This window comes from Myotis brandtii, unplaced genomic scaffold (genome assembly GCF_000412655.1).
Source record: "Myotis brandtii unplaced genomic scaffold, ASM41265v1 scaffold698, whole genome shotgun sequence".
Classification (NCBI taxonomy): Eukaryota; Metazoa; Chordata; class Mammalia; order Chiroptera; family Vespertilionidae; genus Myotis; species Myotis brandtii.
In genome coordinates this window covers 647,860-664,956 of record NW_005370731.1, presented here as the reverse complement: position 1 = coordinate 664,956, position 17,097 = coordinate 647,860, and the positions used below count along the sequence as shown (strand labels likewise).

At 47.8% G+C, this 17,097-nt stretch overlaps 2 protein-coding genes and 1 long non-coding RNA gene across 3 annotated transcripts in view; 1 reads left to right on the top strand and 2 right to left on the bottom strand.

The window, feature by feature from the left end:
* Window positions 1-9,116, bottom strand: part of LOC106724044 — a 10,254-nt gene extending 1,138 nt beyond the window's left edge. Inside the window, exons 1-2 of the long non-coding RNA XR_001359793.1 lie at window positions 8,894-9,116; window positions 3,171-3,380 (exon numbers count right to left, since the gene is read on the bottom strand). This is a non-coding gene — a long non-coding RNA (uncharacterized LOC106724044). The remainder of the gene's footprint in view (window positions 1-3,170; window positions 3,381-8,893) is intronic.
* A 317-nt stretch (window positions 9,117-9,433) lies between these two features.
* On the top strand, window positions 9,434-12,667 carry DCTPP1 (dCTP pyrophosphatase 1). The gene is made up of 3 exons (XM_005882032.2): window positions 9,434-9,558; window positions 10,214-10,324; window positions 12,176-12,667. Exons 1-3 carry the CDS (start codon window positions 9,458-9,460, stop codon window positions 12,474-12,476), a joined length of 513 nt encoding a protein of 170 aa, XP_005882094.1. The 5' UTR covers window positions 9,434-9,457; the 3' UTR covers window positions 12,477-12,667.
* A 3,895-nt stretch (window positions 12,668-16,562) lies between these two features.
* Window positions 16,563-17,097, bottom strand: part of LOC102263280 (pyruvate dehydrogenase E1 component subunit alpha, somatic form, mitochondrial-like) — a 21,928-nt gene continuing 21,393 nt past the window's right edge. The window contains 1 exon segment of the mRNA XM_014529782.1: window positions 16,563-17,094. Coding sequence (XP_014385268.1) covers window positions 16,804-17,094 — 291 coding nt within the window. The 3' untranslated portion in view covers window positions 16,563-16,803.

Below are 17,097 nucleotides of genomic sequence, written 5' to 3'. Positions count from 1 at the left end.
TACACACTAGAAGGGGAAAATAATGAAAATCAGAGGTGAGCCATGAGGTTCAACATCTAAGAGGAATTCCAGGAAGAGGCAATAAAGCATATGGAAGAAAGAAAATTATCAAAGAGTAATACAAGAACGTTTTTTTAAAACTTAGAAGTTGCGCCCTAATCGGTTTGGCTCAGTGGATAGAGCGTCGGCCTGCGGACTGAAAGGTCCCAGGTTCGATTCCGGTCAAGGGCACGTGCCTTGGTTGCGGGCACATCCCCAGTGGGGGGGGTGCAGGAGGCAGCTGATTGATGTTTCTCTGTCATCGATGTTTCTGGCTCTCTATCCCTCTCCCTTCCTCTCTGTAAAAAATCAATAAAATATATTTTTAAAAAAACTTAGAAGTTGTGTCACACACCTCTTAATTCCCAGTATAGTGAATGAAAAAAGACATTAATTTTAATACTAAAATGTTAAATGCCAGGAATAAAGAGACCCTAACAATAATAATAATAATAATCACAAATATTTATATAGTGCATACTCTTTGCCAGGCACTGTTATAAGTGTTTTATATGTATTAACTTATTTAAATTTCCAACAACCCCATTTGTCAATAAGAAAGCTGAGGTGCCGAGAGATTACGAAATTTGCCCAAGCTCGGCCGGCTTGGCTCAGTGGTTGAGCATTGACTTATGAACCAGGAGGTCCTGGTTTGATTCCTAGGTAGGGCATATGCCCGGGTTTCGGGCTCGATCCCCAGTGTGGAGCATGCAGGAGGCAGCTGATCAATGATTCTCTCTCATTATTGATGTTTCTCTCTCTCCCTCCCTCTCTGAAATCAATAAAGATATATTTAAAAAAATAAATTTGCCCAAGGTTACGCAATCAGTCTTCTAGGCAGTGTGACTCCGGAGTCCAAGCTTGTATTCACTATGCTCTCCTATAATCTTCTGGGGAGAGGGGAAGATCATGTACAAAGGTTCTGGGATAAGAATGGTATCAGGCCAGCCAGTGTGGCTCAAATGGTTGAGTGTCAACCAATGAACACGGAGGTCATGGGTTCAATTCCCGGTCAGGGCACATGCCAGGGTTGTAGGCTGGGTCCCCAGTAGAGGTCGTGCAGGAGGCAACCAATCAATGATTCTCTCTCATCATTGATGTTTCTCTCTCTCTCTCTTCCTCTCCCTTCCTCTGAAATAAATAAAAAATAATTTTTAAAAAAAGAATGTTATCTGCATTCTCAATAGCAAATTGGAAGGTAAAAGCCAATGAAGGAGTGCCTTCAAAATTCCAAGGTTAAATGATTTTCTAAAATGTATAATTTTATCCCTAGCCACATTTTTCAAAAATGTAGAATAAAGGTATTTTTAGACATGCTAAGTATCAAAGGGGTTTCATCCCATGCACTCTTTCTCAAGAAACTACTGGAAGATGTGCTCCAGCAAAAGAAGGGAGCAAACCAAGAAAGAAAAAAACATGGGGTTCAGGAAATCTAACCCAGCCAGGGAGAGAGGTGAAAGGGGCCATCAAGGTAGATGCTGGAGAGCAAGTCCATGCTGGAACAGGAGCCTGGAAGGCTTCCAGAAAAAGGAAAGTGGAACAGATACGGTACTGATGCATTTAATGTTGTGAAAAGTTGTATTGGAAGGCTAATAGAAGATGTAAAAGAATTAGTGATATATATATATATATATATCACCACAAGTGGGTCCTAGAGCAAATTAAGCCTGAAACATTGCTAAAGATAAAAATGACAAAATTGAACCTGTCTTACTTCGGGCACATCATGAGAAGGCAGGGTTCTTTGGAAAAGACAATAATGCTGGGGAAAACAGAAGGCAGCAGGAAGAGGAAGACCAAAGGTGAGCTGGATTGACTCCGTAAAAGAAGCCACATGAGTGGACAGGAGCTGAGAAGGGCTGTTGAGGGCAGGACACTGTGGACATCACTCATTCAAGCCAGGAGTTGGAGCCCACTCAATGGTACTTAACAACAATAGAGAAAACTAGCAAATGGAAGAGAAGAATGAGGCCCATCAACTAGTCGAAAATAAAACCTTGTATAACCAATAAAATGTGATCACATATAGTACTCGGCAATAAATTTTTACGTAGCTAATAATGCTAATATTACCTAACAAAAATAACTAAGTTAACTTAATTGATTGATTAAATCCAGTTTTCTCCTGCTCAAAGGTCCTTCCATAAAATTCCTGCTACATATCTCCAGCTTTATCCCATGGCACTCTCCCTGCCTCTCTCATTACACACAAGGCCATTAGCCTTTCCATGGTGCTTCCAACAAATCAAGATCCTTTGCGCTTTCAGTTCCCTCCATCTGGAACCTCACCTCAGGCTCTCTACCTGGCTGGCTCACTCTCAGTGCTGGCTCAGCTCACATAAAACCTCCTCATAAAAGCCATCTCTGACCTTTGCCAACACCTAGCTACTCTCCCTATTTATTGGCTTCATACCTTTTATCCTAATTTGTACTTATCTTGAGAATGTATTAGTTTACTTTATAATTGTCTGTCTCTGCTAGCATGTGGGCTCCAAGATGGGAGGGGATGTTGTGTATCCCCAGCACCTAGAACAGTGTCTGGTCCATAGTAAGTGCTCAGAATATATTCAATGAATGAATGAATGAATGAAGTACACATTGGGGACCCTAGCACCCTCTATTGGGATACTTCCCTTGCTCTTGTTTCCTAGCAGTGGAAGCTGACACCTCCAATCTCCTTGAGGAGGCTTTGGAGAAGAAATTAGGACCTTGGTCCTGGTTATCCCTTTACACAGCTCTCTAACTGGTTCATTTTCCAGCTTGAGGTGGGCAGTGGAAAGGGAAGGAAAGTGATTGGATGCCTCCTTGGCCTGGGCCCGCTTAGTTAACTCAGAAAGGATGAGGGGTTGAGAGCAAGGGAGGCATCCAACTTTTCCTTGGGGAGGGGCTGGGCATCAAAATGGAGGTAGCAGGTAGTGGAGGTGACAGGGCCTTGGGTGGAAACTAGAAAAGAATCACAGGTACCAGCCCGGGTAGGGAAGCCATGGAGGAAAAGGAAGAGGAAGAAAAGGGAAAGGGAAGCTGAAGGAAGAGAAGAAAAAGGGAAGCTGAAGCTGGAGGAGGATGAAGAGAAGGGACAGAAAGACGGAAGGAAAGGCCGTGACTAGGTGACCTCAGCTCACACCACGCACCTGTGAGTGGCTTCCTTTACTTCTACTACTTTGTTCTCCAGCTGCTGCCGCCTCTTCCACTCCAGGGTTTCCCAGGGGGTGGGAGACTTGTTCCACTTGCTGAGGAGCATTGAGGAGTGCTGGTGAGCTGCAGCTATGCCTTTCTGGGTGAACTCAGACAAGCCATGGGTCCCAGTTTTCTCATCCATAAAATAGGTGCAGCCACACCACCTGTGTCAGAAAGTCAGGGAGGGGATCCCATGAGATGTGCTTGTATAAATTAGTATTTATTTGATCTACTCAAGTACCAGGCCCTGAGGAAACAAAAGCCTGACACTGCTTCTGTTCCCCAGGAGACCCAGTGTAGGACATCTAGAAAAGGGACACCAGTCACCCCCAACTAAGGTGAAAGGTGGTAAGTGCCATGAGAGCTAGAGTGCATGAAGTGCTGTAGAAAATAAAGTTCTGTCCTCTGGAGGAAGTCCTGGAAGACTTCCCAGAGGAGGTGGCTTTGAAGCAGGGCTCTACAGGATGGGTGGAATTTGGATTTGGATATGCAGAGAAGTGAGCTGTGTGAACAAAGGCAGGAAGGGGGAGGGTGGGAATATCTAGCTGGACTTCAGCATGTGTGTAAGGGGGAAAGGCTGGGTAAGTTGGGGAAGAGCTTCTAAGAGTGTTGGAGACTCATCCTGTATGGGCTAAGCTAGAGATTCCTAAAAGCCCTTGTCATGACTCCCCCTAAAACATTTGTTTTCTTAAATATATTTTATTGATTTCAGAGTGGAAGGGAGAGAGAGAGAGACAGACACACCAATGATGAGAGAGAATCATTGACCAGCTGCCTCCTGCACACCCCGTATTGGGATCGAGCCTGCAACCCAGGCATGTGCCCTTCACTGGAATCGAATCCAGGACCCTTCAGTCCGCAGGCCTACACTCTATCCACTGAGCCAAACTGGCTAGGGCTCCCCCTGAAACATTTAATAAGAGCAAACTTTTGTTTTAATCCTACCCAAGGATATGTCTTACTGATTTCAGAGAGAGGGGAAGGTGTGTGTGTGTGTGTGTGTGTGTGTGTGTGTGTGTGTGTGAGAGAGGGGGGGGGGAGGTATCGATGTATGAGACAAACATCGATCGGTTACCTCCTGTACCCACCCCCACCAGGGATCAAACCTGAAACCTAGGTAAGTGCCCTGAGAGGGAATGGAATTGGCAACCTTTCAGTCCATGGGATGACGCTCCAATGAACTGAACCACCCTGCCAAGGCAAGAACAAACATTTTTAATTATAGCAAAATGCCTTCTCACATCTCCAAGTTCAAAACCAACAATGCCTATGGCTCTACCTCCAATAAGAATAGCACTGCGATAGGTTGGGGATAAAACCATGAACAGCCCTGGGATCTCAGACTGGCTCAGGTTCTCCCACCCCCATAGCATTCACCCATCTTATGGGCCTCTACTACTTTGTTCTCCAGCTGCTTCCGCCTCTTCCACTCCAGGGTTTCCCAAAGAGCCTTACTGGGAGCAGTTGCACAGCTTGGCTCTACTAAGGAAGGTGGCCAAACTCATGAGTAGCAGAAGGGCATGTGTGTGCATGCTCGTGTGTGCCTGTCCCAGCCCGTCCATCCTGTCATTAATCATTTATCAGCCTGTGCTCGGGAAACACCTTTATTTGAAAAGACTAGGGCACCAGTCTCGGGAGGGGTTGGGGAAGGGAAAGGCTTAAAAACAGCTCATCATAAACGTGGACCAAAACACAAGACCAAGCACACTGTGGCCCTGACAAAAGCTGGGAGGTCAGGACACCTAGATATGTCTGAGGGGAATGGTGAAAACTGACTGGATGTGGGGGTGAGGGTGGAAAGAGCATGGGATGAGGAGTCCAGGTGGTAGAGCCAATCATATGTGCAGGTCTGTTCCCTCTCCCCCATGACGGCCTCCCTTATCCCCCAACTTCGTGCTGTGCTGGAGCTGGGTTTGGTTGGTTCTCAGATGATGCTGTGGAGCAAAGAACTTGGATGTCCCCGCAGGTTCTTCACAAGAGCCTGACAGCTCAGCCAGGGATCTCCTGGGCAGAGGGCTGAGGCAGTCCCAGAGAGAAAGCCTCTTCCTTCTTGTCAATCTCCAAGGACCACCTGACCCGTGAGCTCTAGAACTCCTAGTCCCTGGCTATTCAAAAATCGGAAATGCAGAGACTACTAAAAAAGTTGCTCTCCAAGTGTGTTTTAGTTTCCAGTAGAAGAGTTTTGGGTTCTTATTTGGAGACGCTTAGCAAACACCAAGGAAGGTGCTAGGGAAGGTAGTTGGTTCCTGAAACTTTCAGTTCATAGATCCATGAGGCAACTCAATGCTCTGAACTTCAGGCCTGTGTGTCCATGTGCCTGCAGGACATCATGTGGATGTCCTAGAGCCATCTTAGACTCCATGTTTCCCAAACTGAATTTATTATCTTCCCTCCCACCCAGCTTCCAGGTCTTTTGTGTCCTCTTTTCAACAAATGGCAAAACTATCCATCAATTTACTCAAACTAGAAACCCAAGAAGTTACCAGGGACTCCCCCTTTTCTCTCATCTCCCATCTCCCATATCCAACTTCCATGTTGCCTAATCCAGTGGCAAATGCTGTGCTCTAGATTCACCCAGTAGCTCAGCAGCATCCAAATCAGATGTCCACTCAATGTGGAGCACTTTCCACTCTTGCCTCCATAACAGCACACTCTGCCAATCTCTCTTCTACCTCACCTGCCTCTTCTCTGCTGAACTGCTAAATGTTGGAGTACCTCAAATCATGGTCTTTCCTACGAAGATTCTTGTATTATAATGCCTCTCTGATTCTTTCTTTAAGTACTCTCTAAGTGTCTGAGACTACCAAATCTGAATTTCTCCTCTAAAGCTTAGGCTCATAATACACCTGCTTAATTGACATATATCTTCAACTTGCTTTGTCATAACTCAAACTCCTGAAGCCACATGTGTTAAATCTTGCACCTCATCTTTTTTGTCCCAGTAAGAATCATCCATCCACCAAATTGTTCAACACTCACAACCTAAAAGCCATGTTTGATTCTATCCTTTCCAGCTAGTTCAAAACCAACAAAGCCAATAGATCTACCTCAAAAATATGTCCTATATTGTCCACTTCTCTCCATCTTCACCCACCATCAGCCTGGTCCACGTCACCATCATCTCTTGCCTAGACAACATTAGTAACCCATCTTCCTGCTGCTTTTCTTGCCTTTCTCCAATTCATTCTTTTTTTCCCCCCAATTCATTCTTAACACAGCAGCCAGAGGGCTCATAAATACAAAGTATGATTATATGATTCTTCTGCCTAAAACCCTCCAAAGGGCTTCCATAATACCTAAAATCCAAAAGTATTATATAAATATAATTTATATAAATTTTAAGATCATGGGTAATTGATCTGATCTGGCCTCTAACACCATAACCAACAACTCTCTCCCTTGCTCACTACATTCCTACCATACTGGAATTCCTTTGTCTTTAGAACATGTTAAGTCTTCTGCTTTAAGCATTAGTGTTCCCTCTACCCAGAAATCTCTTCTCCTTAATTTTTACTCAGCTTCAATGTCACCTTCTCAAAGACAAGTAACAGAAAAACTAAAAGTGGCTGACGAATAGAGATTTTTTTAACTTATATATCCAAAACCCCAAATTAGGGTTTTTCTGTAATTTGTAAAAATAAGTGGCCCAGCAATATTATCAAGGATCCAGGTCCTTTCCATCTTGCTATCTACCAGTCTCAGCTGGTGGGCTACCTCTCCTCATTATCCAGCCTTCACATACTAATATCAAAGGTAAAAACCTACTACGTCTTGTCCTAGCCAGTTTGGCTCAGTGGATAGAGTGTAGGCCTGCGGCCTGAAAGGTCCCAGGTTCGATTCTGGTCAAGGGCACATGCCCAGGTTGCAGGCTTGATCCCAGTATGGGGCATGCAGGAGGCAGCTGATCAATGATTCTCTCTCATCACTGATGTTTCTACCTCTCTCTCCCTCTCACTTCCACTCTGAAACCAATAAAGATATATATTTTTAAAAATAACTATGTCTTAAAAAAAAAAAAAAGAATAAAGAACCTTTCCCTTGCCGAAACCGGTTTGGCTCAGTGGATAGAGCGTCGGCCTGGGAACTGAAGGGTCCCACGTTCGATTCCGGTCAAGGGCATGTACCTGGGTTGTGGGCACATCCCCAGTAGGAGATGTGCAGGAGGCAGCTGATCGATGTTTCTCTCTCATCGATGTTTCTAACTCTCTATCTCTCTCCCTTCCTCTCTGTAAAAAATCAATAAAAAATATATATATATTTTAAAAAGAACCTTTCCCAGAAATCTCTACCACACTTCCTCTATCTCCTCATTGTACAAAGCTAGGCTACATGCTCACCCATAAACTGATCAATGGCAGGGCAATGGGGCCATATAATCAAGTAGAGAAGGATGGATCCCAGAATAAAATCACTATTCTGCAAAGATAGAGGCATGAGGAGAGCAGCTGAGTAGGTAAACAACAGTCCTTACCATATCTTCCCTGGACCATGCAATCTAAAGTTGCCCCCACTTTTCATTTTTAAATACATTTAAAATTTGTTTTCAAAAGGACCTAAATAGACACTTTTCAAAAGAGGACATTCAGAAAGCCAAGAGACATATGAAAACATGCTCAAAGTCGCTAATCATCCGAGAGATGTAAATCAAAACAACAATGAGGTACCATCTCACACCTGTCAGAATGGCTATCATCAACAAATCAACAAACGACAAGTGCTGGAGAGGATGTGGAGAAAAAGGAACACTTGTGCACTGCTGGTGGGAATGCAGACTGGTGCAGCCACTATGGAAGACAGTATGGAGTTTCCTCAAAAAACAAAACATGGAACTCCCATTTGACCCTGTGATCCCACTTCTAGGAATATATCCCAAGAAACCAAAAACACCAATCAGAAAGGATATATGCACCCATATGTTCATAGCAGCACAATTCACCATAGCTAAGATCTGGAAACAGCCTAAGTGCCCATCAGTAGATGAATGGATTAGAAAACTGTGGTACATCTACACGATGGAATACTATGCTGCTGTAAAAAAGAAGGAACTCTTACCATTTGCAACAGCATGGATGGAACTGGAGAGCATTATGCTAAGTGAAATAAGCCAGTCAATGAAGGAAAAATACCACATGATCTCACTCATTCATGGATAATAAAGACCATTACAAACTTTTGAACAATAATAGATACAGAGGCAGAGCTGCCTCAAACTGATTGTCAAACTGCAGTGGGAAGGCCAGAGAGGGTTGGGGGGCAGAAGGGAGGGGAGTAAGAGATCAACCGAAGGACTTGTATGCATGGGGGAGGGGGGGTAAGAGATCAACTGAAGGACTTGTATGCATGCATGTAAGCATAACCAATGGACACAAGACACTGGGGGGGAGGGGCGGTAGGGGAGGCCAGGGGAAGGTCAAGGGGGAAAAAAAAAAGGAGACATGTAATACTCTTTGTAATACTTTAAGCAATAAAACAAAATTTTTTTAAAAAATTGTTTTCATGGTACTTATCACCATTTGATGCAATAGTAGGCCAAACGGGCTCTGCGGCCAAACTGCCTGGAGTTGAAAACTGGCTACCACTTTACTAACTGCTGAGTTAAACTCAATGTCTGTTTCCTTATCTGTAAAATGAGGATCAGGATGATGACGAGGAGAAGGAGGACAATGATATTACGTACCTCATAGGTTGTTGTGAGGATTAAATGAGTTGCTGTAAGAATTAAATATGTAAAATGCTTAAAACAGCTACCTGGCTCCAGTTTATCCCTAGAGCCCAGCTGTATTCTGGAGATATTCTTGTACCCTAATAATAAATTCCCCCTTCTGGCTTAAACTCTTCATTTCTGGGGTTCTCCGCTGAGCGTCCTTCCGGGTCGCACCCCGTCATTTCGCTTTGGCGCCATCTGGCGCCATAGGTTAGTGACGCGCCTGCGCACTCCCCGCCCTCTGCCCTTTGTCTCTTAACCTGGTGGAATCTGGTATCCACACCTTTAAGATGCTTGGCCAACACGGAAGCATTCCGGGTCAGAGGCCTCTGGGCGCACGCCTGAAGCTTGTTCCTATTGGTCCAGTCCGGGTAAGGGGCGGGCTATAGCAAGCTCCACGCAAGTAACTGGCCTTTCCTGCGGCTCCGCCCCCGGAAGCAATCAATAACGCCTGTGATTGGTCAGAGCCTCTGGAGGCGGGCTCCGAGCTGAGCGCGGGTTTTCCTGGGCAATCTGGGCAGCAGCACGGTGGGCGACATGTCCACTGTGGGTGGGGAGAAGCCTGGGGACGCGGGGGGCGAGGGCACCGAAGCTGCCCGCCCCTTCAGCTTCAGCCCGGAGCCCACGCTCGAGGACATGTAAGCCGTCTTTCCCCAACCTGGGCTGGGAAATCACCCCCTCTCGCCCTTTTATTGGGGAGGGCCCCTCCACGTGGGCGGGAAGGAGTTTAGCCGCTGTGCTCGCGTCCCAGCTCTGCAGTCTGACCTCGGGCGAACCTGCTAACCTCATATTCAAAATGGGCTTAGCAGCGCACACCTGAGGCAGGGGGATGGTGACGCCTCGCGAGCGGTGTTAAGGCCCGCCCTGAGGTCCGATGCTCTGCCCTCCAGGAGTGGGAGGTAGAACACAGACAAATGCAGGGAGAGGGGGAGGCATTGTTTCTTGCTGGAGGAAACCAAGAAAGGCTCCTCAGGGGAAGTCCCGCGGACCTACAAGGTCTCTGTAAGATCGTAGGGTTTAGATCTGCAGAGAGAGGGATGTGCCAGGTGGAGGACGCCGCAGCAGCAGCAACAGGAGACGGAATGGTAAAGAGGGTATTGTTGGGTTTCCATGGAGTTTAGGGTCTGTGCAGGGGCTTGTCCATTTTATAGTCCCTAGAAAAGACATGACTTGCAGAACCCTGTCGGAAACCCACGCCCCTATTACAGATCAGAGACAGCTGCCGGGGCCCTGCATCTCCTCCCCCACGCCCTAACCCTGGGACTGGGCTTCCACCCCTTTCTCCTACACCAGCCGCCGCCTCCATGCTGAGTTTGCTGCTGAAAGAGACTGGGACCAGTTCCACCAACCTCGGAACCTCCTCCTGGCCTTGGTGGGGGAAGTGGGGGAGCTGGCAGAGCTCTTGTGAGTAGATGAAAGGCTTCCTGGAAGAATCTTTATGTGGGGGTGGGGGTGGGGGGTATTTGATCATCAAATATCCATGGGTTCAAGTTCCCCTTCTCACTGCCAGGCTCTGTTCCTGGTGCTGGGGATACAGCTGACTCAGTCCCTTGAGGGGTGCCCGGCCTCCTGGGAGAGAAGACAGCAAGGCAGATCTTGGTCTAAGAAAGGGCCAGGGCAGTCTTCCTTTACCTCTGCCTCTGGGATAGAAAGGAATATATTCTATAGAAAACCTGCCCATGGCACTCCAGGCAGAGGCGAGACCACATGTGCCTAGGTGGTGAGTGGGAAAGGGCAAGTTAAATTCAAGGAGAACCCGAGACTCTTCCAGTGAAAGCTTCTCAAGGAAGAGCAAGGACTTTGTATCTGTTTTGTCCGCTGGTGTGTGCCAAGTGCCTGGCCCACAACAGACATTCAGTAGATATCTACTGGGTAAGTGATAGGGCTGTGGAGGAGAGGGGTGGGATATGAAGCCAGAATGATAAAATTGGGGTTAGAATTGATGGAGTTCGGACAGAAGACCTGACCAGACGGGAGTGGTAGAGCGAGCACTGTGTCAGCAGGGTGGATGGATCACCGAAAGGATTGGGGCAGGGAGACCAGTGAGGAGGCTGGTGCAGATTAGGCCAGAGGTCATGAGGCCTAAGCCAGTGAAGTCACAGGGGGGTGGAGAAGTTAGGGCATAGACGTGTGTGTGGGCAAGACATTCATTTATTACAGATTTATGAGCCCCATCTGTGTGCTCGCTCTTCTAGAATCAAGAGATAGGGCCTTTCACAAGACAGACATTGCTCCCACCTTCACAGTGCAAGGAGACTGACAATAAATAAGCAAGCTTATTTTTTTTAATGTATTTTTATTCATTTCAGAGAGGGAGAGAGAGAAAGATCAGTGATGAGAGAGAATCATTGATCTGCTGCCTCCTGCTCACCCCACACTGGAAATGGAACCTGCAACACAGGCATGTGCCCTGACCGGGAATCCAACCATGACCTCCTGGTTCATAGGGTGATACTCAACCATTGAGCCATACCAGCCAGGCTTATTTTAAAACATCAGCAGTTGTGATAAGTTCTATGAATAAAATAGCACCAGGTTGTGAAAGAGGAGGAAACAGGGAGAAGGCTTTTCTGAGGAGGTAACACCTGAGCTGAGACCTGGGCAACAGGAAGGAGCCGGCCCTGGGAAAGCTGTGGGGGGAGCAGGGAGAAGATCATTCAAGGCAATGGGAGCAGTAAGTGCAAAGGCCCTGGGACACTTTGACCTGTGTGCAAGTCAGAAAAGGCCAGGGTGACTTTTAGGTGGGGAGTTAGGGAGAGTAGTGGGTTATGACATTGGAAGAGGCGGAGTCATTCAGCTCATGCAGGACCTGGAGGGCATGGATTTTATTCCAAGCACAGCTAGGGGAGTTTCAGGAGAGGGACAAAATGTAATGTGTAAATGTGCTTTTAAAAAATGATGCTGGGCAAGAATAGAAGATGAGTTAGCAAGCTTCCCCAGTAGGTCCAGGTCTGAGATTTAGTCTGGGGTGGCAGTGGCTAGGGCTGGAGAGAAGAATTGGGTCTTGACAAGTGAAATGATCTCTTGCCAACTCTTTGACTCAAGTAGGGACACAGAGGTCTGGGTGACTCATCTGTTGGAGGCTCTTCCTCACCCTGAGTTTACCCAGGGCCCATATGGGTTGAACTGTCCTTGGAGGAAGTTCCTAGGATGTGCGAATTCATTGCTGCAAGAACTGGGGGGTCCTGGGAGGCGGAACCCATTGTCCTAGCTAGCATCTCTGTGTGTGTGCCTATCTGTGTGTTCCATCCCCAGTCAGTGGAAGCCCGACGGGAAGGCTGGTCCCCAAGCCTGGCCCCCTAAGGAACGGGCGGCCCTTCAAGAGGAGCTTAGCGATGTCCTCATCTACCTGGTAGCATTAGCAGCCCGCTGCCGTGTGGATCTTCCCCAAGCAGTGCTCTCCAAGATGGACACCAACCGGAGACGCTACCCAGCACATCTGTCCCGCGGCTCTTCTCGCAAGTATACAGACCTGCCCCACGGGGCCACCTCTGAAGACCAGACTGTGGGGACTGCAGACCTTGCCTGTGAGTCCACAGGTCAGGCCTCAACCTAGAAACATGGAATCAAGATCCGCAGCTCAGCATGGCATGTGAGGAAGACAGTGGCCTACCCACGGAACCTCATTCTAGTCCTTTCCTAACAGATCACAGACCTAGGGACATGTCCTGAGGTCTGAGGTTCAAGAACCTCTGGAAGCAGCCTCTTGGTACTCTTCTCCCTCAATAAAAGTTTTGTTTAACCGCCTCCAGATTCTTCCTGCGGTGGCTGGGGAGGCTCCGTCTCAGCAGGTGCTGAAGAGGGGCACCAGGGTTGCCTCTGAGCCCAACTCCCGTGTTTCTCTATTGTAGCTCCCACCTGCAGGGCAGAGATCTGACTTCTAGCAGGTTGCCTGTGAGATTCCAGCCAGTCTCCTTCCCCTTCGGGGCCTCTGACAGATAGGAGGCTGTGCGTAGCTTTAAGAGCCTAGGTTTTTGAGCCAGGCCATCAGGGATCAAATGCCATCTTTCATACTTAGCTGATGGTATTCATTGATTTCCTCATCTAAATGAAAATAAAGTGCCTACCTGATAGGGTTTTAAAACTTAGGTGAGCCCAGCTGGCGTGGCTCAGTGGTTGAGCGTTGGCTTATGCACCTGGAGGTTACGGTTCAATTCCTAGCCAGGGCAGATGCCCGGGTTTCGGGCTTGATCCCCAGTAGGGGGCGTGCAGGAGGCAGCTGATCAATGATTCTCTCTCATTGATGTTTCTATGTCTTTGAAATCGATAAAAATGTAAAAACAAACTTAGGTGAGTTATTACTGTCAGTAGAGTGCTTAGGACAGTGCCTGGCACATAGGACTTTGTAAGTTTCCAGTTATTAACTTTCAACTCAAAACTTTCAGATGTCCAGAGCAGGAAATGTCAACAGTTGAGTTAGGCCTGGGTCCAGGGCTGAGCCTCAGGCCCCAGCACAAACTGGGATCAGATCTCTGATGTGGAGCAGAACTGGGCTTCCACTCCTCTTGGAGTTGGGCCTCTTGCCCCTGCACTGCCATCTCCAGGCCAATTTCTCATTCCACTTCTATCCCTAAAACTGGTGTTAGGTGTGTGATGTACCTGTTGTGTGACCTCAGACACATCACTTTCTTTTCTGAGATGCCCATGGCCTGGGGTGATGCTGGAAAAAAGACCTTCAAATTATTTTTGCTGCCCTTGTCAACCTGTTTCCACATCAGTAAAATGAGGGTTCCCCTGTACTGGCCTCATTCCTCTCGGTGACCTTATCCCTCTTACCAGTGACCTCTTACTTCACAGGTAAAACTCCAGATTGGAAGGGTGTTCCCAAGCCCACCCTGCTCCCTACCAATAATAGTAGGAGCCTTATCCTTACTGGTTTGATTTCAGTATCTCTCCTTGATCAATTATCTCCTCTCTGTATAATCAACTTCTCTTCCTTTCCAGAAGCACAAAAATTGAGTCTCCTCCCTATAGACAAAACCAACAAACTCCCCAGCTACTGCCCTCATACTTTTCACAGCCACGCCTCTTGAGAAGGGTTATTACACCCACCCATCTGCTGCTTCATCCTCCCATTTATATCCTAACCCACTATCACTCCACTGAAATGGCTCACCACTTCCCCAAACTCCTACAACCAGTGGGCACCAGAGCAAAACCTGACCACTTCCTCTGAACACTTCTCTAGATTTCCCAAACGAGGCATTTCTGAGTTTGTCTATCTCTGGCTGTTCTTTCCCAGGTACTTCTTGGGTACCCTTTTCTGGGCGAGGGGTCATGCACTTCAGACCCGATATCCCAAGGTGTTCTTTTCAATCACCTCTCTGACCCCTCCACATTGACCTCACATTCCACATGTCCAGATTGGGGGTAACAATTGCTGCCACTTCAACTGTTCTTATCCTGTACCATCTGTGACTCTACCTGTGGTCATCCAAGCTAAGAAGTGAAGTCAGCCCCACCTCCCTTATCCCCAGAATTCTAGCTCCTTAATATGTCCACTCCACCCCTTCCCTTATCACTCAAGGCTTCTTTGCTGCCTTGGATACTGTCACCTGGCTTCTAAAATCCCCAGCGGTCTATCTCCTGCCGACTTCGTTGCTCTTTGTCCCTATCTTCAAGCTCCAACAAGTCTGGCAGGCACTTTCAGGGACTCTCCCTAGTTCCCAAACTCTCTCTCTTTTAGCCTTCAAGGCCAGTTTAACATAACCTCCAAGGACAACCTCTCTAAACTCCCAAGATTGCATTAAAAACCTAACCAACAACTCCCCCCATCATAGCAAATGACAATGGACTGCAAATGCCTGTATACTTGTCCCAGTTCTGCCATTCCCTCACTGTCAGTACTTACTTAGCTGCAGAAATGGAGATATGATTACCAAACTTGGATGCTGAGGATGAAAATGAGCTGACAATAAAGCACTTAAGTCTTAAACAAAGTACTGTTTAGCAGGCCTGGCTCAGTGTTTGAGCAGCAAATAATGAACCAGATCATGGGCTTGATTCCCAGTCAGGGCACATGCCCGGGTTCCAGGCTCGATCCCCAGTATGGGTATGCAGGAAACAGCCGATCAACTATTCTCTCTTATCATTGATGTTTCTATATTTCTCTCCTTTTCCTCTCTGAAATCAGTAAAAATAAATATATTTTTTAAAAGTATTGTCTCTTCATTATACTACGCTCCATGATGTTCATGGCTGCTCACCAAAGCTCTGCAGAATTTGGTGCCTGTTTAAGCACAAATCTATCTATATATATAAAAGCCTAAGCGACCATTGCAACCGAATGGACGACAGAATAGGCTGTGTGGGGCAACCAGGCTGGCAGCGGGGTTAGTGAGGGATGACCAAAGGACTGAGCAGCAGGCTATGTAGATTGGAGAGGGTGCAGGCTGGGCTGAGGGGACCCCCCCCATGCACGAATTTTGTGCACCAGGCCTCTAGTCTAATAATAGGGTAATATGCAAATTGGTTGGGATGCCGTCACAGTAACAACCAATCAGCGGGCTACATATGCAGCAGGCATGGGTGGGCGGGGCATTGCAGCAACAGGGGTGGGGACTTGCAGTGTATGGGACCCGATGGCTGCTGCTGCTTGCCCAGGGCCGGCCCAGGGCTCTGGCAAGCCGCCGATAGCCACTGCTGTTGCGAGGGCCCGAGGCTCAGGCAAGCCTCATGGCAGGCAGTGGCAGCAGCAGAGGTGTGATGGGGGTGTTGCCTTCCCCTGATCACAGGGTTGCCTCCCAGAGGGAGGCCAGAGGCAGCAGCAGCAGCGAGGGGGTGATGGGGGTGGTGCCTTCCCCTCATCGGCTGGCCGCCTCCTGTAGAGGGAGGCCCGACTGCGTCTTGAGCCATCAGTAGGACATCCCCTGCAGGGCTGAGGGAACTCCCCCCACCACACCCCCAAGTGCACGAATTTTGTGCACCAGGCCTCTAGTGTGCTATATTTACAGACCCTTCCAGATCAGAGGTTATAAGGACATAACCAAGGGCCAAATGTGGGATGACTTCACACACACAAACCCAGTTCCAGGAACCCTTTTGGGCTAATAGCCCCACTTGGTTCTGTGATGATTCACTTAAGTCACCTAAGCCCAGGGAATACCCCAACTTTGCTCCTTTCCCCATCTATTCATTCACAGGCACATGTGCGTGAAGATATAATACTTTATTCACTAACACGGGTTGAGGATTTGTAGTGAGGGGGAAGAGGCCACGGTTTCCAAAAATCCCAGTAGAGCAGTGATGGCAAACATTTTGAGCTCGGTGTGTCAGCATTTTGAAAAACCCTAACTTAACTCTAGTGCCGTGTCACATATATAAATTTTTTTATCTTTGTAACCATAGTAAAACAAAGACTTATACAGTGGGGCCTTGACTGACAAGTTTAATTTGTTCCGTGACGGAGCTTATAACTCAAATTACTCATATGTCAAATCACTGTGACGTTCGCTGCGCCAACTAGTGGTGGGGAACCTGAAGCTGGCTCGTAACCCAAATTTTTTTGAGCTTGCAATTCAAAGCAAAAAATCGGCCGAGAGACGGCTCGTATCTCAAAAAAACTCGTTAGTCGGGACACTCGTAAGTCAAGGCCCCACTGTATTTTTGATATTTATTTTATATATTTAAATGCCACTTAACAAAGAAAAATCAACCAAAAAAATGAGTTCGCGTGTCACCTCTGACACGCGTGTCATAGGTTCGCCATCACTGCAGTAGAGGATTAACTATGTCTCCCAGGTCCCGGGCAGCCAGTTCTGCCACCCCACCCTTTCCCAGACCAGGGTCCCGCAGTCCTTGTCCAGTTAGTCCAGCCCCTGGGGGTCAGGGCCCTGGCATGCGCCTCCTCAGCCAGACACTAGCAGCCGCAGCGACAAGGGGGCTCATCTACTCTCACACTCTGGGCAGCGCTCAGTGACAGTGGTGGCCTTAGTGCCAGGGGGCAGCTTGAAGTCTCGGCCGCACACAGCGCAGATATAGAGACGGCGCATCATATGCGAACGACGATGGCGGACGAAGTTGGAGCTGAGGCGGAAGCGCTGGCCGCACTCGGTGCAGGGGTAGGGCCGCTCGCCCGTGTGCGTGCGGGTATGATCTGCCAGGTTGGACCGGTGGCGGAAACAGCGGCCACACACGGTACAGAGGTGCGGCTTCTCGCCCGTGTGCACTCGCCGGTG